The following is a 23331-nucleotide window of genomic DNA, read 5'->3' as shown; positions in this document are numbered from 1 at the left end:
GTAACCTTTGTTACTGCTGTCATTGACCAGTTTCCCCAATGGGGTCCTGGGTTGTTTCCTCACTGTTTTTAAGATCACTTGAACCCCCCACCAGGTGAAATCTGAGCCCCAGGTGGACGGAGATTGTCAGGGATCTTGAATTTATTCCATTTTAAAATATTTAGTCTAACAATTGATCTCGTTTCACCAATTGCTTGTTCAACAGAAAAACTTTTTATACCACCTCGTTAGGCTCCTAATAACTAATTATAAATAATGAAAACCAATGCTAAAAGTGCTAAAGTAGACAAGTAAGTGGGGAGATTGTTGTTTTGAGGAAATATTTTATGAAAAAAACAATTTTACAAGACAAATCTGTTTATAAGTGTCTAAAGTCAGAAAAAAGGAATAACGTGATCTGATGTCCCTTCTGCATCCAAACTGACCTTTTTACATACAGCATATTTCAAACCATGCAAAAAATAAAAGCCTTTTTTTGCATTTCAAAACAAAATTTGTATAATTCTAAAAATGAATCATAATTTTAACATTTGCAAAGGCTTCACAGTCAGTGCCAAGAAACTATACTTAACAATAATTAACAATATTAAAATATGGCTTTAGGAATAGATATTTTAAAAGACCTGGACATGTTGATATAGACATAGCCTCCTTTTTTTTGACATGCGTTTACCCACCTGAGTAATCACACACATGCTCCCCCCCCCCCCCCCCCCCCCCCCCTCATTCTTTTCTTATGTCCAACCTATTCTGACACAAATTTGCTGTGTCTGCGAAGTGCCACGCTCAAGGTCATCCTGAAATCGGATCTGCAACCCCCACGCATTCCACAGGCTTCTCCTCAGCACCGACACAATTCACTCCCAAACAGACACACACACCCCTTTCGGGAAATCCAGAGTCTGTCATGTTGGTGAATATCACCACCTGCAGAACAATCAAAACTCCTTCAAAATCCAAACTTCTCAGTGATTCCAGGTCCTCTATAATGGAGGCTGTTTTCTCTCTCTTCAACAATAATCAAATAGAATTGCTGGACTTTTGTTGGAGTCACAATATAAGCACCATAAACACTGTTGAGTTATGGGGGGAATTTCATGTGCACTTGGTTCCTGGACACCTTCAGGTTGCAGCAAGAAGACTGATTATGTAACTGTGTGGTTCGATCTGTGGCCTTTTGTTCTGGACACTTTTAACTTACAACCCTTCATTTAACAATTGGGCAAGGGCGGTGAGCCAAATATTCAGTGAAGGTCTCATGCCCAAAGCATCGGTTTCTGCCGGGGATTACCGGTACTTCATTGTGAGGAAACCTGAAGAGATAAAATCGAAGGTACAGACCACCATTGAAGTACTTTGGTACCTTGATGGTGTTATAAAGTGCTATATAAAGTTTCAATCATTCAAACTGTGAGACTTCTTTATCATTACAACATGGCTCAGGTCAACATTGACATTGAATAGAAAACCTCTTCATAAGAACTTTTAGATAAACTTTGTAATTAAATATATTATGATGTTTAACTAAAATATCTCATCAACATAAACATATGATAAATCCTACCTTACATCAACTGATTTGATAGGAAAAATGTACTTTTAAACAGTAACAAGTCATGAATTCAAAATCTAACACATCTGAAAAAAAAAATTGCTGGTTTCAAATAATTTCACACTCATAGCAGCAGTAGGAGGCTTTGCGAAAATATTTGCTAAAACATTTGCTCTGAAACCGCCACAGGTCAGATTTATCCTCTTCTAGAAGTTTAAATTTAGGACCTGCTGTAAATATGCATCCCTGCCAAAAAATTGTAACTCTGGGATCTTTTTAAACATTATCACTTCACATTACAACCACCCAGCCGATACAAACTTAAATATAATAATCTATAATTTACATTCCAGGTAAATTCTTAATTCTGGATCAAGGCACACTGACCTCCAAAGGACTTTTGTTCTTTACGGACATCACACGTGAAAACTCCGACGTTGTTTTTACTGTTTCACTGAGGTTCCTCCCCACCATCCTTCAAAGACCAGCTTTTTTTTTCTCTGTGAGAACCTGGGCTAATGTGTTGGGAACAGACAGTTCTCAAGAAAAAGTCAGTCAATTATGTTCCCACAGCTCCATGAAAGAGGACAACATTTTTATTTTATTAAAACAAATTTTACTTTAGTCTGATAACACTGGTAGACTTGAGTTCTATTTGATTTTATCATCTCTAAGGATGTATTCCGACTGGAAAAATCAGTTGGTCCGGACCCAGTCTTGAACCTGCCGTTTGGTCTGTCTTCATTTATTCATTCATTTATGTAAAAAAACAAAACAGTTTTTACTGATACAGATGAAAAACCTTCATGAGAACCAAAGCATTCATAAAGGATGTCAACTCATCTGCAGCACATGAAGGGAAACGAGAGATAAATTATTCCAGGTGGCCACTATAAACCATGTCCTCAAAGAAGGCATCTTCTCTGGTGCTTCCATACTGCCCTCTGACCCGGAGAGGGTCACACACAACCTGCAGAGGGGCCATGCATCCTCCTGCACCCTACTATCCCACCCTCATTCCTAAAAGCCCCTATAGGCTTCAAAGGCCTCTGCCACATGACACACTTACACATGTGCACATGCACGTCTCAAGAACGCATTCCACAGCATCCCCTCTGTCTCTGGTGCACCATCTGCAGTTTGCATCAAACAGGTTCTGCTTTACCTGCTGTGACCGAGCTGTCTTTGTGAGGAGAGAGCACCGAGACCGTGAAGTTTCCACTAACTGAATTCACAACATATTTACCCAAAGAAATCTCCCAAACTTTGAACCTTCTCCTAACTGGTCTACAATTTTCCTCCTTGAGAAAGTAAATGTAACACATGAGTGTAAATCCAGCACAGGGCTGTTAAATCCACAGAATTCTCAGACACAAACGGATGCTTTCAGAGATGCAGATAAGCGCTGACCTCCTACTGACCTCTTCATTCAGCTTTGACAGAAACAAGGGAAGAGTGCAAAAAAAAGGATTAAAAAAAAGTGTAATAACCTTGTAAATCTGGCTCCGTCTAATTTCTGTAAAGCCCACTTAAGTCAGAGCGTATAGTCGTGTCTTTCTTAAATAAGATTCCGCAGTCCAAGTTCTTCGATATAGATGTTTACTTTCAAAATAGGCTGTGACAAAAAAACGTGAATTATGGACCAAACATATAAGCATGTCATAAGGACGTTAAAGTATGGTCAAAAACTAGTGAGCTCTCTCCGCTCTATAGTTTCACTAAGCTAACTAAACAATGCACATCAGCTGCCTCATGCATCTCAGCCAATACAACCGCTGGGCTCCTAAATGTACCTATTCTTTTATCAAATCCATTACAAACGTCATAGAATGTTTAAATGGCTCTAACAAATGTGTTTGGATAAAAAAATGTCTTTATGGGTTAAGGGGCCTCATCTGGTTCTGAGCCGATTGCTGGTTGCAGCAGGTCCTTTTGTTTTTCCATTTTACCTCCTTTGTTTCCATCTTTTTTGGATCCAAATGGCAAAATATCTGTAAAAATTATTATTTTTATATCTATGTCCTAAAATTTTGTTCCAAATGCTCTTTTGTCATTGCAACATTGCAATTTCTCCACTGTGGAAATAATAAAGTTGTTTTTTTTATTAATGGCTATTTTATTCCAAAAATGTTTCACAAACAAGTCAAATGATCATGAATATCCGGTATTTAAGTACATAAAATTAGGAATGAATTTAATTTAAAATCAAAAACTTAATTTAAAGGTTAATTTTAAATTGTTTTAGAAGTCATTCTGTGTTATAGGAAGGAAATGCTGGTGTTGAGAAAGTGTAAAAGGCAGTGGTTTCTGCACAGCAGCTGTAAGAAAACAAGCCTGGAAAATCTGTTGAAACTCCCAAATACAGCGATGGACAGGTGTGTTTGAGCTCTGTGCATGGGACTCAACAAACAACCTTGAACCTGTCTTCTCAGATGTTTCTTTTGAACCTTGCCTGCCCACAATTCCCATCAATGCATCTGGCTACTCTCCTATCTGTCCATGTGGTCTGGACTTACCGGAAAAAAGCCACAAAAAATGAGCAAAGCAGGAGTTCATTACAGAAATATTGAGAAACTGCAGCCATAGCACCACCACAATATGTCACTTTACCCCAACGTTAATGGCTCTATTTAAAAAGTGAGCAGATGCCTCTGCTATTAACTCAAAGATGGCGATTTTCTGAGACATAAATAAGGATATATGATATGAAACTGCCTCCTTAAGCAAAACTCTAAAGCTCCTAAACTATGTGTTTAGAATGAAGAGCCTAACTTGGAATATTCTTTGAACTTCCTTGAAATTTTCTGTCAGCCTCAAGTAGCACTTCATTTTGTTCCTGCGGTGGCTCCTGACTGGCTCTGGCCAGCCTTTGACCTGCCAGTCTTCAAGTGATTCATAGGGTCAGTGACAAGGCGTGACACACAGCTGAAACACAAGCGCGTCTCCATATCCCCAACACCGGTTAAATTCCCCGAATCTTTCAGGCTGCCCAGGCTGACAGGAACTCAAACACAAACTGACGAGCAACCATATATTTTTTTGGCCGTGGTGTGTGAAGCAGTCGCAAGTATTTATGTGTGTCTTACCTGGTGCAGACCACTGTCACAGAGCACTCAATCAAAACTGGACCAAGAAGAGTTTTCCATTCTTAACAGTTAGTTGGTTTTAATATTTAGTTTGAATGAACACTTATTAGTTGTAAAAAAAAAATAATAATAATGTGTCCATTATTCGTTCATTTCTCATTCATACTTGGTGATGACAGAGGTGTAGCTGCCAGTTCGCGCCTACGAACCGGAGCCACACTGGAGGTAAAGACGGTGAAGTGTCTTGCCCAAGGACACTACGACAGTTTACTGGGGGGAGCGGGGATTGAACCAACGACCCTTCGATGGTTAGCCAACCTGCTCGACTGCTTGAGCCACCCTAACAAACTCTGGATTGGGTGAAGTGGCACTGGCTCAGCTAGTAACCTCCACCCCCAGGGGCCTGCACATGGACGGGTAACCAAGAAATCAATCACATGTCAAGTGCTTTAGACAATTTAAAGTTGGTTTTTTTGGGTTTTTATACTGTTAAACTTATGTTACTCTCTATTTTAGAATCATATATAAAGCTGTAAAACACAGCAGAAAATTTTAGATTTAAAAATCAATTTTTTTAAGGTTTGTACAGAGTATTTACTGTTTGAGATTGCAGAAAGCATCTCTAAACTCTCCAATCTAACAAAACAGAGGAATGTGCAGCACGTGTGTAGCTACAATACAAACACAGACAGTTTCTGCTCCAAGGCCTAACCGCTGGAGCTGCACATCTGCCCCGGGATCAAATTTTGTGAAGAGGATCTGTATCCACATCCTGACAGGAAACAGCTCACAGAGGACTGAAGAAGCCCAGTTTGATCAGAGACCAAATGCTGCTGGTGTTTAAGGTTGGAGCACTTCATCTCAGCACTCTCAGACCTCACTCAGCATTTTGTGAATCAGTGAATCAACTGTGCACCGAAGATGTTAAAATGTTGCATGTCTAAGCTAAGAATCGAAATTTCTCTTTCATCCCATCCTGTGGTATTTAAATTGCCTCAGAGAATGCTATTGTCCTAATAGATGGAAACAAAATACCTTTAGGACTTTTACAAAGCTAAACAAACATTCATATGAAGTAAGTAATAAACGAGGTTCATTGTTTAAACCCATTACATTTTTCTGACTTGAAATTAATTCTATATTGGCTGAAATCTCAGAATTTCCTGTTTGTTGAAACAACCCAGTCTACTTGGGCAACTCCAGCAGCCTGTAGAAACAGGTGGCAATTTGGCTGTCCAGCTCAGATTTATGGACAACCCCATATGTTTAACCCATTTAAGTGACTTTAGAAATAGCAGTTCACAAAAGACAGCTTTAGCACAATATCTTTAAATGCTAAGTTGCTAATAGCTTCATTCATTTATCGGTTTTTAGTCTGCACAGAAAGAAAAACATCAACTGATTTTTTACTGCTACTTCTGCAAGAATACATTTTTGTGTGTATATATATATATTTACACACACATACACACACACACACACATATATATATATATATATACACACATTTATACATAGGGTGGGGTTGCTAATGACAATCAAACAAACTGTTAGGTTGGTCTGTTGGAAAGAGTAAAGGAAATTCTTTAAAGGAGCTTTCATGAGTAGATGAAGTATTTCAGGACCAAGTGTGAAAGTTACATTTAGCTCTGAGCCACACACACGATTTGAGATTTTTACAGCTGGTCTCTAGTTTTGACAAAACTTCAATACAGCATGGCTTTGTGTAAAATTAACATTAAAAATGACCTTGTGTCTCTAATTACAAATAGTTGTTTTCAACAATCTTACTTAGTAGAGATTTTAAACTTCAACGAATGTGTGAGGAAGAGAGAATTAAAAAAGCATTGATGATTTTTTTAGAACAATGTAAAAAAAACATCTTAAGGTAATTACACAAAAATCAAGACAAAATTTTCCCTTTTTTTTCTTTTGTGTGTGCTTGCTGAAAATGTTCATTTTCATGGATGAAATGCTCTTATGACCTAAAGTTGTTTATGTTGCAATACTGACAAACAAAAACGCCAACCTCTCAATGAAATGGGAAACAGGCTACTGTTTCAGATTAAACCGACGAGATGTACTGCTAAAGGCTGACATGGTATTCAATGAGTCACACATTCATGCTATATAAATAATCAGCAGTGTCAGTTTGATATTTTACTCTTACAGGTAACTAGAAAATTAAAAATTAAGCACTATTGGCCAAAATACTTTAGATTAAAAGTTGTTGAATTAAATTATGCATATTTCTAATCCTTCTTAAATATTTGGATCACTTCCAGTCGATAGCTGCCAATTTGGAATTTTGAACGAATCATTTGTTTTGTAGACATGCTTTTTTATAATATATTCTCTAAAAGTAAAGACCAATAGCAAAGGGTTTTTTATTTTATCGTTATGCAGACTGAACAAATAACTAAGAAAATACAATAATACTTTTCATATTATCTTAATTATCTTTATATAAATATATATTTATTTCTTTTTATTATTTTTTTTAGACCAAGTATTTTGAGGTTTTGCAGTTTGGTGCCACAAAAGTTTAGTTGTAGACACATTTAAAATCAAAACAAAAACTACCACTCAGATACTATACCAGACCCTTATATCTAATTTAACAGGAACAAAGCACTATATGCCGAGGGTGGGAGCTTGCTGACCCTCCCAGCCTTGCAATAACCTCACAGGGCACTGCAACACTATTGGCATTCATCGTAAAGGACAACTGGCTGTCCATCTTCAAACAATTCAAAACATGAACTGAGGTCTGCTGTCGGGGGTTTGGGGAGGGAGAGGACTGGGCAGATAAATGCACAACAGTTCTCATGGTATCCCCTGTGGAGATCTTAGGAACTTTTGTTCATCTTAAATACCAGAGGCCACAAAAACAGGAAAATACAACCTTACAGAAGGAATAATCAACCGTGTTATGTTATGATAGCACAAGACGAGTGTCGTCTCTTCTCTCAAAGTACAGTATTTTGTTAAGTGAATGCTGAGTTGATTCTTGAACAGGCTGCTGTTCAGCTCGGTACTCACCATCAGAACTACAGCTCAGCGATGCAAGCCCGGTAACCAGGAGAACTGCAAGCCGGGTCAACAGCAACATCACGCCAACTTCCTTCAAATCTCCGAGCCAGCCTGTGCAGTAAAGCTGGGATGTCTTCCCTTGCAGTTCTCCCTCTCTGCACTTGCAGCAACTTCCCACACTCCCTGCAGCTCCAATGCACACTGACAGCCTGGGAGAGACAGACATGAAGAAAGAAGAGGGGGGACAAAGGAGTGGGGGGAGGAGGGTGTTACTTGGTTGGTCTCTCCCTTTGCTATTCGTCCAGTCGTTTCTGTGATCGCCTCACCACAGAGGGAACAGCTGAGTTTATCCACACTTGCCCTCTATGTGTGTTCTATCAAAGGCACAATCATAGACTGTTACAGTCACTCCCACACAGAAATAAATATATAAGTTAACTTTAAAGACGTAGTCCAATGAAAATTGTGTTTTTAATGGTTGTAACATGTTCTTGTGGCATTTTTCTCATAACGGAGGATATATATAATGAAAATTAAGCTTAAAATTGCATTTTAGTATTTTTTTATTTAAAAATGTTGTAAATCAGGAGCAGACGAGACAAACGTGGTTTAAAAACGTTTGCAGTAGTGTAAGTGCTACAATCAGCAGGCCACAAGCTCGCTGCTCTTTTCCATTCCAATGTATCCACTTGCAGACAAATAGATCCAAGTACATCTTTGTTTACCCTTTCTGAGCTGGCATCTGGCTCCTAACTACATGGCTGGATAACTCAGATATTGCTTGCCATTTTTCTTGCACCAATAATGTTGAGTTAATGTTGTGAGGGGCTGTAAGCTAGTGGGAGAGAGCGTAATCAAAGGGATGATGGAAATAAGGGAAGGCTTACTCCATGCAAACCGTCCCACCTACAACTTAGAGGTGAATTTCTGATGAATTCCTGCCACCTTGCAAAACCTTCTTCTCTTCTTCTTCTTTAGCAGTCCGTCGATGTCGACGATGACGCGGGGAGGAGCTTGTGCCTATGGCATATGTGGGAGGACATCCCAATTGCTGTCTTGAATGTCCTGTCGCAGACCTGCCGGTGTGCCTTCACTCCATCGCCACAGGGCTTTTCCACTCCTCTCCTAGCTTGGGCACTTATAGGAATTAGTAGCTTGCTCATAGTACCCTCTCCGTTGGTAGCAAAAGTACAGAGGCAAGGACAAACCAACACAGTCTGCACACATGCACCCAACTGCATCCGATGGCTGGAGCAGACCTGGATCAGGTTCTGCAACACCCTTGGTAGCCGCGTCGGCACTGCGGTGCTGGCTCATCCGCTGTCTAGCCGTTGGGATTTGCACCCTCTTCCGCCATTGTACACCGTTGGCTAGACTTTTTGTTTCAGCTGTAACCCTAGGTGGGGGGGCAAGAGGGTGCTATCACTTGCCCAAGGTGAACCCTCAGACTAGTGGAGGGAAGGAGGTGTCTTGCTTCTCCATTCTAGACTGGCTCCAAGCAACAAGCAACATCTAGCCACATCTAGCCACTGCCCTTGCAAAACCTACGTCCCAGAAAAAGTCACAGGTTTTTTGATTTTGGTAAAAAAAAAATAAAACGGCATAATCATAACTGAAAGACCACTTACATTAGATCAAAAGATGAATGGAGTGGGATTTAAACCAGATTTTAGCTAGCTTTCAGGAAGTTTTTAGAGATAAACAAGGATATCTGCTCAATATCTACTTGTAACATGTTTTAGAATGTTTAATTCATTTAGGGATATTACAGTGTTGCCTGCATGCTTGGTGTGCAATAAACTATGTCTTCATATCATCTTCCTTTATAGAAACAGAGGTCTACAGAGTTCTACAAAGAAAAAACATAAAAAAATGATAAAAAGGAAACCTCTTGGTCTGTATGTTCAGACACATTGACTTTGTTTACATTCAGCGTTTTTTATGAAGATCCTAGTTCCATGTAAAAAATATGGGGTTTATGAACAATTAGATAGGAACAAACGTCACCGAATTCTGGAAACAACTGTGTTTCTATTAAGAAAAATGACCATTGCCTCATTCATGCTAAGGTATAGTAGTTTTTTTTTTCTTTTCGCATTGCAGTTTAACTCATATTTAGGAGAGGCAAAGACCCCATGTTTTGCCCAAATCTCCTAGAAGAGTTTTATACACATACTTTTTTTTTATAAAGTTCACAAATGCAGCTTGGAATGAAATATAATCTATAGCAGCCATGCCATGAGATAGGAAAGGGATGGGAAATGTAGAAAAATCTGAAAACTAAAGAAAAAAATCTGTTACAAAAGATTCTTTTTTGGCCGAGTGCCTGAAACAAGGACAGACCAGAAAGATAAGAAAAGCTTCAAGGAGGAAACCAACTGGTTCCAGTAATCCTCCCACTATCATATATTGATAATTATCTGTGCCTCCAAAAAGCCAATATTCCCACCAAACATCACACAGCTAACCCTTTCCCTACACCAGGAATATAACACCGGTGGAGCCCAAACAGCTCAGTGTGAAGGAGTCAACTTTTACCTCATGGAAAGAGTCAATACACAAAGTGCCCTCATTATTGTGCATTTTTATTTATTTAAAAAAAAACAACCTCTACAAGCTTGGAAATTCAGAATAAAGTTAAAGAATGTAATGTGTATTCCAAATGTAACCCTACAGCAGAGAAGCTAATCAGAAAAGGTGTTTACATGGTAATGTTATATACAGGTTATGAATGAAGGAAGTCCAGACCTTTGGCATGCATTGTGTCTATGTCGGTAAAATTAAAGCTGGTAACACAGGTGATCTGTGAAATATCCAAACTGCAGTTGTTTAATTGTTCATGTGAGCCTGTGGGAATACGGAGAGAAAACACGAACGAACGCTTTTTCTGCGCCGCAGCAGGGAATGAGGCCATCCTACATTAGGTGATTAGAGGTGATTAGAGCTCACACTTCCAGGCACCAGCTCTGCTTTGCCCTTAATCTGGCACACACACACATGAAAACATGAAAAACCAAGAAGAACACGACTACGTTTCAAGGGTGCATTCCACAGATTTGTGTCACAAAAGTGAGTTATTACTAAGATTACTTTAAGTCTGTCTAATTTTCACACACAAATCATCAACAACTATGTCCAAGACAAATCTCTTAATCACACAATTTACAATATGCAACTGTTACCTTGAAAAGGAGCTCAGATTAATTTCAAGGAGGTAGCAAAAGCCAGAAAAATGTGGTGGGAGTAGGAAAAAGCAAAGAGCAGCCAAATGGGCCTTCTCCACCCAACACCTGTCCTCTTTTACAAGCTGACTGGCCGGGGACTGTTGCTCCCAGAAGCTACTTCTCCCCTCAAGTGTTCCCCCGACCCTGTAGCTGTCACTACTGATTTGTGCAGCACTGTGTAATACATGTGATAAGTCAGCCTTTTCTGGGACGCGAGCTGCATGGGGAGAAATGTGAATGGGTCAGTGAACCTCACACACTGTTCTGAACCCCGTCAAACACCCTCCGTGGAGCCTCTCTGGTTCTGCTCAGCCCAAAGGCCAGAGACGAGGGGGGCCGGGGGTTCAGGGGAGTGAGCAACTCAGTAGGTAGGGGTCACTACACAACACAAAGGGGTTGAAAGCGGGAAAACCTGATGGAAGACATACTTTCAGTCAATTAACAGTGTCCTCCATAATTTCCTTATGAAGCTCTCATCTTTGTGTCCAACATTCTTACGGATTCAAGTTCAATCAGTACAACAACAAATTCTGTGCCAGTAACGACTTTGCAGGTATTTATTACTTTGGTTGCTAACTCATCTATACTTTTTTTTCTTTACTGGTTCAATCTTTGGCAACATCATCATCTTTAGTTTGTTTTGGTAAAAACAAGTTTCGTGCTGATTCAAGCTGCATTAACATCAAAGCTGGAGCATAAAGGGTATTTTGTTCAGATAAAAAATGTTCCCATCTAATAAAGTTTTCTAAATGAAGACGGACTATCAGTTAACTTTAGCACTCTAAAATTACTTTTGTTTTTATTCCATTTGATCTTGGATAAGAAGTGTGGCAGAACATAATGTTAGTCTTTTTTTTGTTTTGCTTCTTTAATAAATATTGTGGTTCTAATTCATTCTAATTTCTCGTAAAAATGTCTTCTAGTCTAACAAACGTACTGTCTGATGTTTTTCATTCTATAGGCTATATTAACCAGTTTTTTGGTACACAGTTCTATGAATGGGATTCAAATATACTGTTAATATTATTAATGATGTTGAAAAATCATGGTGCTCCGGCAGTATTTTTACTTTTAAACATTACTCTTAACGCTGTGGTGTGTTAATAAGAGCTTCAAAATGTTCATTTTATTACTGAATAGACATCTCAAAGTCAATTTTCATATTTCGGTCCTTGTCACCTGAAATTTGAAATAACTGTTTTTTTTGTTGTTGTTCTTTTAAGTCTGTCTGTTTTAGTGAAACCACTGCATGACTCAAGACTATTCTCCTATTTTACTTGTATATCTGCATGACGTTTTCTCCTAAATAAAGGCTAAAATGAGAAAAAAAGCAGCAGCTATTAGGTTTAAGGAAAATATTGGCATTTAAAAATAGTCAAAGCAGAAGTTTTTATGCCAATTTTTTAGAAATAAGGAAAGAATTAATGGTTAATTTGATGTTATTGAAGACAATATTAAATATAGTGTTTAATTTTTTAACGAAATAAAACCTTTAATTGCTAGATAGCATTGCATTTGGTTTGCTTTGCCATTTCTTTATTGTCCACATTCTGCTCACTCACACATCAAATGCTTATTAATATAGTTCTGTATTTTATGCAAATGTCTGTGTTCTTAAAGTAAGGAGTTTCTTTTTAAGCAGAGAGCTTAAGTTAAGGCCAGCTAAAGTGTGACAATGCACCATGGCAGAGAGGGGAGTTTATTATTTCAGAGAAGTCATTTTAAAAAGCACACACATCTTTTATCACGCAGCAAGAACACTTAGAAGGATGACTGTAAAAAAATTACCACTAACTTGTGAGACAAAAAGCCGTAGCAGAACACGGATGATGAAATTACCACAGGCAGAGATGGAATGCGTGTCATGACTGATATTTCAGCTGGGGCCAAACGGATTTAGCTCTGTGAAATTTGGAGATTTTCAGCAGCTCAGAACAGAACTCCTGTCAGAGAATCCTAGAAAGCACTTCATTACTGTGGCAGAGCAGCTGTCTGATCCAAAGAGTCCAATCGGTCCATCAACATCTTTATTATTCAGAAAGACAGAAAAGATCTTTCCTTCATTCAGTTTAAACAGGGTACCGGTAAATGAAGCCATTTAAAATTAGATTTTTTTGCTGATTTCTTACTGTTATCTTACCAGTATTCCTGCTGTTTTCCCTGATTGTGGCAGAATTAAAGGGCCTTTCTCATGCAAAATCAACTTTTTGAGCTTTTAAGTGTGTTATAATGTTAATTCCTCATAAAAACAAAAACAAAAACATTGTGATCCAATTACCTGTGCTCTGAGCACCAGTACCTCCAAATCCACAAAAACGAGTGGGTCCTCACTTCTCACATTAATACATATCAAAGTGTCGGAACAGTCCCTTCCAGGAAGAGTTTGGGCTGCAATCACCACCCCCAGGCGAACACATACACAACCATTTTCTCTACTAAGCTTGATCAGCAAAACGCTTTTGTGAAGCTCCACAATGAGCACACGTCCATCTTTGCAAAAGTTTGGATGTTGTTTGTTTTTGTGGGCAAAGCGCAGACATGCTGCCGAAGTCGGCTCGAGGTTGACGTCACGAAATGGGCGGCAGCCACAAGGAGCCTCAGAGATCAAGTCGTCTTTGGATTGATTACAGTATTTGGTCATTATTAAACATTATTAAGGACAGTGGAACCATTGCCTCATTTTGAAGTTTTTTCCCGTAAGTTAACATGAAATGATAGAAAACAATATAACAATGTGCTAAAAATCAATCTATCAGCCTTTGATTCAAATGTTCTCCAGTCTGGTTCATAATCTTCAACTTCCATCTATGTAACTTGATGGTCAATCGCTTAATTCAAAACTTTCAAACTAATTTATACAGTTCTTGTTAGGGAACTGTTTCCAATATCTTCCAAAAGTTATTCCATTTCACAGTATTGCACTAAAGAGGAAGCATCCAAGTTAAGATCACAGTTTGTTAAATATCCGATTTGGCATTTAATGTTTTATTAATATCTGGAAAATATTTAATTCACAAGAGCAGATTCTCAAAAATCAAACCATTATTTACTATGTTCCATAAAAAAGATCTGTTTATATTTGAAATCACTAAAGCTTATAAAAAAAATGCAAAAAAACTGTCCCTCTATTGAAGATAACATGTTGTATGACAATAATATCAAATTACTACATTAGTATCAGACTACAATCCTAATTTTAATTTTATTTTATTTATTCATCTTTATTTCTATCTGTTCTATCCATGTGGATGTGTGTAATCTTTTAAAGTTATAAAAAAAAATCAAGTCGTATTACTTCCGGGTAGGACAATTGTACAAAAAATAACTAATATTTCATTAAAAAAAATGTTTTTTAGTGTGTCAAAGGCAAAATGTTATTAAACACATGGATAAAGTTTACTCTAAAAGGCTTTAGAAAAGCGTGATATAGGCCCTTTTATATCTACTTTTGCAGAATTTAACTTAAAACCCACATCCCTAAAATAATGAAAATGAGGAAGAGATAAAAAGTAATAAAGAATAAAGAACTTAAAAAGCAAGCAAGACTGAATATTTTTACCAAATGGCGACAAGGTAATGTATCAAGACACCATTACGTGGAGGAGTTTGCAGTCAAGAGGCAACATTTAACCACAGTCACCCCTCCATTAGTACACTTCTAACTTGCTTTTACTTTTTAAAATGTCATGTCATTAAACTTATTACTTATTATACTTATTTGTTACTGCAATTCCTAAATATTAAAAATAGGTTATTCTTTTAGAAACCTCTTCGCCACAAAACTAAATAATTGTCTTGAGTTTAATCTGCTTTAACTCAGTTTATAGAGAGCCTTAAGCAAGTTTTACAAATACTTTTTATTTAGTAATTTTTATTCTGTAAACATTTTTAGTTGTCAAACAGAACTTGCAATTAATTACAAAAGAAATTGCAAAAATGTAAAATACCCACACGCAGAAACGTATTGTTGACCTCTTTTTTCGACAACATTATGGACTTATGCTCTAGAGGCTGCAGCTCCTATGAAACTATGAAACTGTCTTCCATTCAAACTTATGATTTTCCAAACTTCAAAAACATTTAGTATACATTTTTTGAGAGAATCGGATCTGCTTTTACGTCACTTTCATCTTTTTGCAAAAGCTTTTGAAACAACACAGCAATAATGTGGTCTGTTTTTAAGCACTCGCTTGTGGTTTATTTTATTGTTGCCATTCTTTCTGATTTTATTGCCCTCTCATAGAACTAAAGCTGCACATTTGATACAAACATGTACTTTAATTTCCTGGGGAGTGAGGTAGCCCTGAAAGCATTTCTTTTCTTTAGAGACAAAACTGCTGTGGCTCCTCTTTCCACCACTTAAACATGGATTTTAGGTTACTTGATCAGAACTTTTCTGCAGGCTTCTGCACTCTACACTGGACTCGAAAAAGTTTGCAAGTCAAACCCATTAATAAAGGGAGATTAGGCCAAAAATGGGCAAAAGCCTTTTACTTTGCTTTCCTCCATGTGTCTAAATCACTGCAGGTCAGTGGGAAGACCCAGCTGGATCTCTGCAGTGACTTTCTTGTTTATCATCAACAGTGAGTCACACATCTGTTCGTTCTTCACCGTTTCAATTCATTTTCTGGCCACCTTTTACCTCGCCTCATTATATAATACTGTTTTCCCACATTAACTAAAAGCACCATTTCGTTGACTTAGGGGTATTGTATTACCCCAAAAATGAGTCATTCAGATATGTCATGGCCAAAACATACAAAGTTGTGACATCACAAACTAATGAGCAGTGTGCATTCATTGACCTATACAGAATTATCTGAGCATGAACTTGAGCATCTTTTCAAAACCTCTTTCAAAATAATACCTCAGACCCTGCTGTTAAATAAAATTACACACGAAAAATAACTTTGATAAGCCCATTAAAAAAATCTTTGAATTCATTATAATTTAGGCTACACTGCACCAGCAAGCAGCTGTGGCTCATAACTGATTTGATGCTAGCACATGCAGATTGTTGAATTCACTTGGACGGCAAATAAAAGGAAATGCAAATAAAGAAAGTGACTATTGGCACATAATTTTCCAAATACGTGTGGCCAGCCCAGAACTTTTTTCTTGGCCGCACGGACCCAAGAAAAAAGGGTTACGTTAAGGGTTATGGGTTAGGGTTGGAGTTAAACCACCAAACGGCTCCTGAGTGTGGCTGTTTCTGTAGATCACTGCTCCTCCAGGGGATGGATTAAATGTGAAGAACACATTTAACTTTACGTTTAATTTTTTTTAAAAGCTGCAGCCAACAACAAAATCCAGCATTAGGCACACCTAAAGTCTGTTCTGGCAATGCAGCAATGTACCATCTTCTCTTCACCTGAACCTGAGCTTGTGCATGCTGGCCGGGGCAGATCAGGGAGCCTCCGCATGCGCTCCTGGGCCGTTGTGACATTACAACTGCTTATTAATTCAAACCGAGCGTCTTTGCGATTGTTTGTTTGACAAAAAGTTGTTTGTTAACAAACTAGACAGCTTTACTAAAAAAAACTTAACTGTTAAGTGAGAATCAGTTTGGGTTTAGTTCTAATAGATCTACAAATTTGGCTATAATGAAAATAGTTGAAGAAATTTCAACAGCAATTGACAAAAAGAAATACACAATAGGAGTTTTCATTGATTTAAAGATGGCTTTTGACACAATAAATCCTTCAATCCGGATTTCTAAATTATATGCATACGGGGTTAGGGAATCGCCCTATACTGGCTCACCAGTTAATTACAAAACAGACAATATGTGCACTTTGGAGGTAATAAGTCTGATCTCATGAATATTATTTGTGGACCTCCACAAGGTTCAATTATAGGACCTAAACTTTTTATTTTATATATAAATGATATTTGTGATATTTCCAAGTTGTTACAGTTTGTCTTATTTTCCGCTGATACTAACTTTTTCTTTTCTGGGGATTACCTGAAAACCTTAGCTAAAAGTATTGAAATGGAAATGATAAAACTCAAAATGCCATTTGACTACAATAAACTATGTTAGAATCTAACAAAAACAAAGTGGTGTTTGGTAATAAAGAAAACAGAAGGGATTTTGTCCATTGACAACATAAACATATAACAGGTGTCTGAATTTAAATTTTTAAGGGTTATGTTGGATGACAAATTAACATGGAAATCTTATATATTTTATGTAAAAAATAAAGTAGCCAAGAGCCTTTTTGTTCTGAACAAATCCAAATATATTTTACCATGTCATATTATGCAAATGTTATATTGCTCTTTGGTTGTACCTTATTTTACATATTTTATTGAAGTGTGGGGAAACTAATATAATGCCCTTAATTCTATTACAAAAGAGAGCTATTCGAATTATTCACAAAGCTAAATTTAGAGATCACACAAATGAACTTTTCGTTAAGTCAGGTTTGTTAAAACTTATAGATGTAATCGAATTGCAGACCTTATTAGTTATGTTTAAAGCCAGAAACAGAGATTTACCTGAAGACTTGCAAAAGCTTTTTATTTTTACCACAGGAGATGAAAAACCATATGAGAAAATTTGATTTCAAACAACAGTTGGCTCCAACAACACTAAAGCAAAAGTGTTTGTCCATAGCAGGGGTAAAAATGTGGAATTCCCAGGAGAATCAGTTAAAAAGTTGTCAAAATATTATTCAATTTAAATGGATGCATAAAACTAAACAAATTAGTTTGTACAAACTTTATTGTTGAATGGAATGTTTGGAATGTATCTACTAAATGAAAGGAATGTATTTACTGTGTTTATTTGAACTGTATATGGTGAAAACTGAGCACAGGTGATGGTGTGAGAAATATGATGCAATGTTTAAAAGGGAGCAGATAATTATAAGAATTGTATTCTTCAATTCTGCTCCTTTCCAATCATGAAAATTTTCAATATTGTAAGACAAACATGTAAACATATTGGACAATCAATAATTTTCATGAAAGGAACAAATAAATATATGAAAATGAAAAAAATGAAAATGACTAAGATATAAAAGAAGAAATATTCAGGAAGGCAAAAAATGAAATACATTCTTATTACATTACATATTTCTCTTTCAAAAGAAAAATGCCACACGTTCGTACATGTCAAACACCGAAAAAACATTTTCATCAGACCTTTAAAACAGTTAGTTGTGTTGGATGAACACAGAGCTGATATCCTGGAGATGGAAAATGTTTTTAGATCACTTAATGAGGGCAATTTCCCACGGCACACTTGACCATCTCCCACGGCACACTGGTTGAAAAATACTGCTTTAACAAAGCGAAAGGAAATATTTTATTTGTCTTAAATAAGTTTAAAGTTTTAGAGCATATTCACTGGTACATTGGAGCCACATCAGTTTGTTTTTCTTAAATAATCGGTTTGATTTAGCATGTGTAAAGGCTCATTTGAACTTGGCTGTGCAAAAAAACAAGGGAACTCTGAAAAACGAAAATTAAAAGAAAATCTTTGTTTACCTGCAAGTGAATCCTGGTGCAGTTCATTAAAGTGTGAAAGCAAAGATGCTATCCAACCCATTAAAGACAATGGTAACCCAGCATTATCAGTAAAAAGGAAAGAAACCAAACAGAGAAAACAGCCCACAATGCAAACTTAAAAAAGGTCAGAATATTTTAAGAAGGTGGTGCAAGAAAACATGAAGTGCCGGTGAGTAATAAAAAAAAAACGATGGTCAAAAGACTTGCGGAACTAGCCAGGTTTGTTTTTTTCCTCATTGCTCATTTTCTTTGAAATGATCTTTCAGGTCATTTCACCACAACAATTGTTACCGACTGCCTGGTTCAGTCTTTGATTTGATTTGTGAAACCAAACCAAACAAAGGAGTAAAATGATTGACATTCTTTGTCGAACTGAACAGGGTCAACCGGACAACCCCTAATGCACATGATTTGTGTACAGTTGATCCCAAAGTAAATCTTTATAAATTTAGTTGGGTTGTTTTTCTAGTTCGAAAAAGGATTACCAAAGCTTCTACAAAAGTGTGCCGTGGCATCGTTCCAAGAAAAATTAGACAGTTCGATTGTAGTGTGAGCACAAATGATGAACTGTGGTCTATGACCGATGGATTTTGACGCAGAAACATCCAAACATGTGGTCTATCTGAACACTAATAGACAGCTAACATAAATAGTAATGGTTGATAATGTGGTCAATCAATGACGCGTTGAGCATCGAGTAAGAGTTAACTCGGCCATCTGCTGTCCCAGCTTCTATACCGCCTGTGGTTTAGCTGTAAAAAAGTATTTAAAGCCCTTTCACGGAGGGCAAGCAATCCATCCTGTCACCTTTTCGAGGTGGTTAGGTACAGATGATGTGCCCTACCTAATTCCTCGTAGTTTATTTTATTGGATTTTGTAAACTTCCTTTGAATTAGTGAGAGAATTTCATAAAAGAAAGTTGTAACCCAGTTAATTGGCTCTTTTTACAGTCAAAAAATTAGAAATGCTGGATAATTAATAGGCTGTGACCCTAAAACCTGACTGGTTACAATATTTTGCAGTGTCTGCCTGCATCGGTCTATAGGTGCTAATTTATCCCTCTCTGAAAATGCAAAGAAAGAAAGAGTTACCACATGTGGACAATAATTTCAGACTGGAATAGTGGTACTTCAAAGTGAGCTTCTCTGCTGACATTTCGCACAATTTCAGTAGTATAATTGTTTGACAGGCTGCAAGGGGGCCCCACGTGCGGGTATGTCAAAAGTTCATGCCCTCCTTCCGGTGCAAAGACATAAAGAACTGCAGCTGAGCGTGAGAGACATCCCCAACTCAAACAAGACTGATTGCTCCAGCACAACTCCACCTGTCCCTCACTCAAATTAGTCGTGCCGCCCATTGAAGTGCTAAATAAATCACAGAATAGGACTGCTGCAGGGTCAAAGAAATGAAAAAATGTGGGAAAAACATGGAATGTAAATACGTGACCACATGGGTAAGGAGCAGAACAAAGAGCAGACACAACAGTTCAACAGACACCACCTCAGAACAAAAGACCAAGACAATGGGCCTCATTCATGAGTCCTTCCTATTAAAAATGGTAAAAATCTTTGTTACAAACCTTCCTAAAAAATTTGGGATTCACTTTATTTTAAATATGAGTTTGGCAAAGAACATTATTAAGTTTTATCTAAATATAAGTTAGTACTGTGACTCTAAAATAGAGTATTTTCTTATCTGAATGTTTAATTTGTGAAAAAAAGTGCAAATAAACCAAGTGGTTAGAAAAGTTTCTAAAATAATTCACTATATAAATGACCTAAGCTGTTTCCTTGCCAGTTTTTATTTTATGAAAGTTACCGACGACAAGTTTTCAATATTGTGGGCTGAATACAGCAAACCCGTCATTTTCAGAATTATCAACGTTTTTTGGCGCTGTTGTATTCTCATCATAATTGGAATCAATGACTGCAAAAAGATGGAAAAAGTGTGTGGTCATGACCCAGTGGTTTGTAATGGGTCAATTTAAAGCCAGGTCTTCATCTCTGTGTTTGTAGCCATCTTGGGTGGATATAATGTCACTGAACTCCTGCTGCCGCAAAAATAGGTAGACATGAAAAACCAGCCTGATGGTAAATAGAACATGCCCAGAAAGACCTTTTTCTGTGCTTTTTCTGTTCTTATGAGAGTATCTAGTCCTTTCTTTGCCCCCGAATCAATAATAATGTCTGCCTGTCTTGTTGTTGTAACGTGTATAAGTCTTCTGATGCTCTTTTTGGTTTATTTTTCTCACTTCTTTAAAATGAAAAACATAACATTTCATTTTTATGGATTAAACTGACTAAACTGATTGTTGGTCCTTGAACTGTGTTTCTTTTGCTTTTACTTTACCAAAAAACAAACTATATTAACACCAGTTATTATTCAACCACATTGCCTCATATCTAAACGTAAAATGCTCTGCAGAACATCGTCACTTCAGATTTAATTTTCCACTCCTGTAGGTATTCCAAAGACCTGCAGAAATGGAAATTAAATCTGCAGGTATTCCAAAGACAACAGCTAAAAGTAATAAAGAAAGTCAAGTAATGTGTACAAATTGAGACGGTAAAATTGTCATCATTGACATCAGAGTAAAGTCAATACTTTTAAAATTGTTCAAAACTAAAACGACTCTTGGAAGAATTAAAAATATTAACCCATCGGTATTTAGATGCTAAAGCATAATTTTTCTTTATGTTACCCTTATATGAGCAATCAGAGAATGGACATAGGAGAAAAGAATTGTGTTTTATTATGTCAGATATTGATATTTTGAGACAGTTTATCAACACTCACACTTGGTAAAAAGATGTTATAAGTACAGGATGAACATGCATCATGTGTAATACCTGCATCAGAAAAGATTCATTCATTTATTTTCTACTGTTTTATCCCTTTCGGGGTCACGGGGCTGCCAGAACCTATCCTGGCTGCTTGTGGGCAAAAGCAGGGGACACCCTTGACTGTTCGCCAGTCTGTTGCAGGGCCACAATCACACATCCATTCACACTCACACCTAGGGACAATTTAGAGTTGCCAATTGACCTATGAGGCATGTTTTTGGACAGTGGGATGAAGCCGGAGACCTGGAGAGAACCCACTCATGCACGGGGAGAACATGCAAACTCCATACAGAAAGGTCCCCCATTGATGTTCTGTTTCAGGTCCCCCAGCCGGTACTTGAACCAGGGGCCTTCTTGCTGTGAGGCAAGAGCGCTAACCACTGCACCACCGTGCAGCCCTCATCAGAAAAGATACACACACAAAAAAAGTAATTTCACTCATTTAGAAATACATGTCAAAATATAAAGTAATAATTAGTCATTTTCTCTACACTTAAAAAAAGGGAGGGGGACAATCTGAACAACAATCTCCTGATCATACATCAGCAAAAAAAAGCAGGAATATTATTTATTATGGCACTGGCAAACAGGAGCTCTTTTAAAGAGTTCTCTGTCCCAAATGGAATAATAAAATGAAGGAATGAATCCAGTCCAGCCCTTGAAACAGCTTCCAGCTGCATATATGCAGCTCTGTATGGACCAATTCACACAGACAGGTAGGGTTAAAAGACGGACTAACTGCCCATAGATGCTTAAAATAAACTATGTTTATTAAGGCACATCTAACCACTTTTGATTCCCAGGGTTCAGTCCCAATTTTACATGGAGCACTTTATTATTTACAAAAATAGTAGGGGTTGGTATACTGCTTCAGGTTCAAATATATGGCTTGTGTGGCAGTATGAGGAAGGACTGTGAGGAGGGAGGGAGGGTGAATATTTTCCATGTTACCCACGCCCCTCTCATAACTGAAGAGCTGTTGAAAGCTAGTTTGCGTCTGAGTGGCACGAGGAGTGAGAAAGCACAAACTGCAGTCAGTTGACTGTGTGACTCAATTTATATGGAAAACTCAAACTCAGTTTCATCTTATTAGGGCTTTTGTATAAAGTAGCTAAAAAATGAAGTTTTAAAGTTATTATTTATTGCTAATAACAGCAATTATGTTTTCCTCCATTATATTCAAGTCTTCTTTACATTCTTGTCCAGAAAGCTTTAAAGACCCATGCACCTTTTGGCGTCATTTTAGCATGTTCTTGTGGCATTTCCATGTTTATAGACGACATATAGAAAGAAAATTAACCGTAAAATTGCATTTCTAAATATTTCTTTATTCAAATCGTGATTCAGGAGCAGATGAAAAAATGCTGTTAGAAAAAGTTTGTAGGTGTCATAAAGAACCTACAACAGCAAGCCACAAGCTCCCTGCTCCGCTCATATCTGATGCAGCTACTTGTAGACGACTAGATCCTTGTACATCTATGTTTTCCTCATCCGAGCTGGCATCTGGTTCAAACCTGTTTGGCTGGATAGCTCCAATATTGCTCGCTATTTTTGTTGCACCGGTAACGTTAGGTTGGAATTGTGAGGGGCTGATGGCGGGAAATAGCGGTGGTCTCACTCAACAGTCCCGCCCACAACTCAGAGGTGAATTTTCTAATGAACTACTGCCGCTCTGAAGGAACCATCTTCTAGAAAACGACAGTTGATTTTTTTGGGGCTAAAAACGTCCTAAACTTAATTAAAGGGCCATGTCACACAGCAACCACTTACATTTTGCACATATTGCACGGATGAAAATTGGTCATACGTGAATATGTGAGAGAAAAAGTGAGAAAGGTTGTGGTCTTTACGTGAAATCTTCACAGATGTCTCACTAATGCACAATGTTAAAACTAGAAGTAAAATTAACCATGCAAAGAACCCATAAATAAACGTGAACCGTGCGTGACCGTGAACCGTGCGCTCTGTTTATTTGTAATTCATGAGTGAAGTGTGTCAAATACATAATTTTAACGTGATATGTGCACGGTATACACAATATAAAAGTCATACATCAGTGGTACGTGTGTGAAAAGTCT

General features: G+C 37.5%; 1 protein-coding gene across 1 annotated transcript in view; it reads right to left on the bottom strand.

Moving 5' to 3' along the window:
- bmpr1bb (bone morphogenetic protein receptor, type IBb) overlaps nucleotides 1-23331 on the bottom strand; it is a 55689-nt gene that overhangs the window by 11237 nt on the left and 21121 nt on the right. The window contains exon 4 of the mRNA XM_004074775.4: nucleotides 7681-7880. Coding sequence (XP_004074823.1) covers nucleotides 7681-7750 — 70 coding nt within the window. The 5' untranslated portion in view covers nucleotides 7751-7880. The remainder of the gene's footprint in view (nucleotides 1-7680; nucleotides 7881-23331) is intronic.

This window comes from Oryzias latipes, chromosome 12 (genome assembly GCF_053564925.1).
Source record: "Oryzias latipes strain Hd-rR chromosome 12, Olatipes_Hd-rR_3.1".
NCBI lineage: Eukaryota > Metazoa > Chordata > Actinopteri > Beloniformes > Adrianichthyidae > Oryzias > Oryzias latipes.
This window is presented reverse-complemented; position numbering and strand designations above follow the sequence as displayed.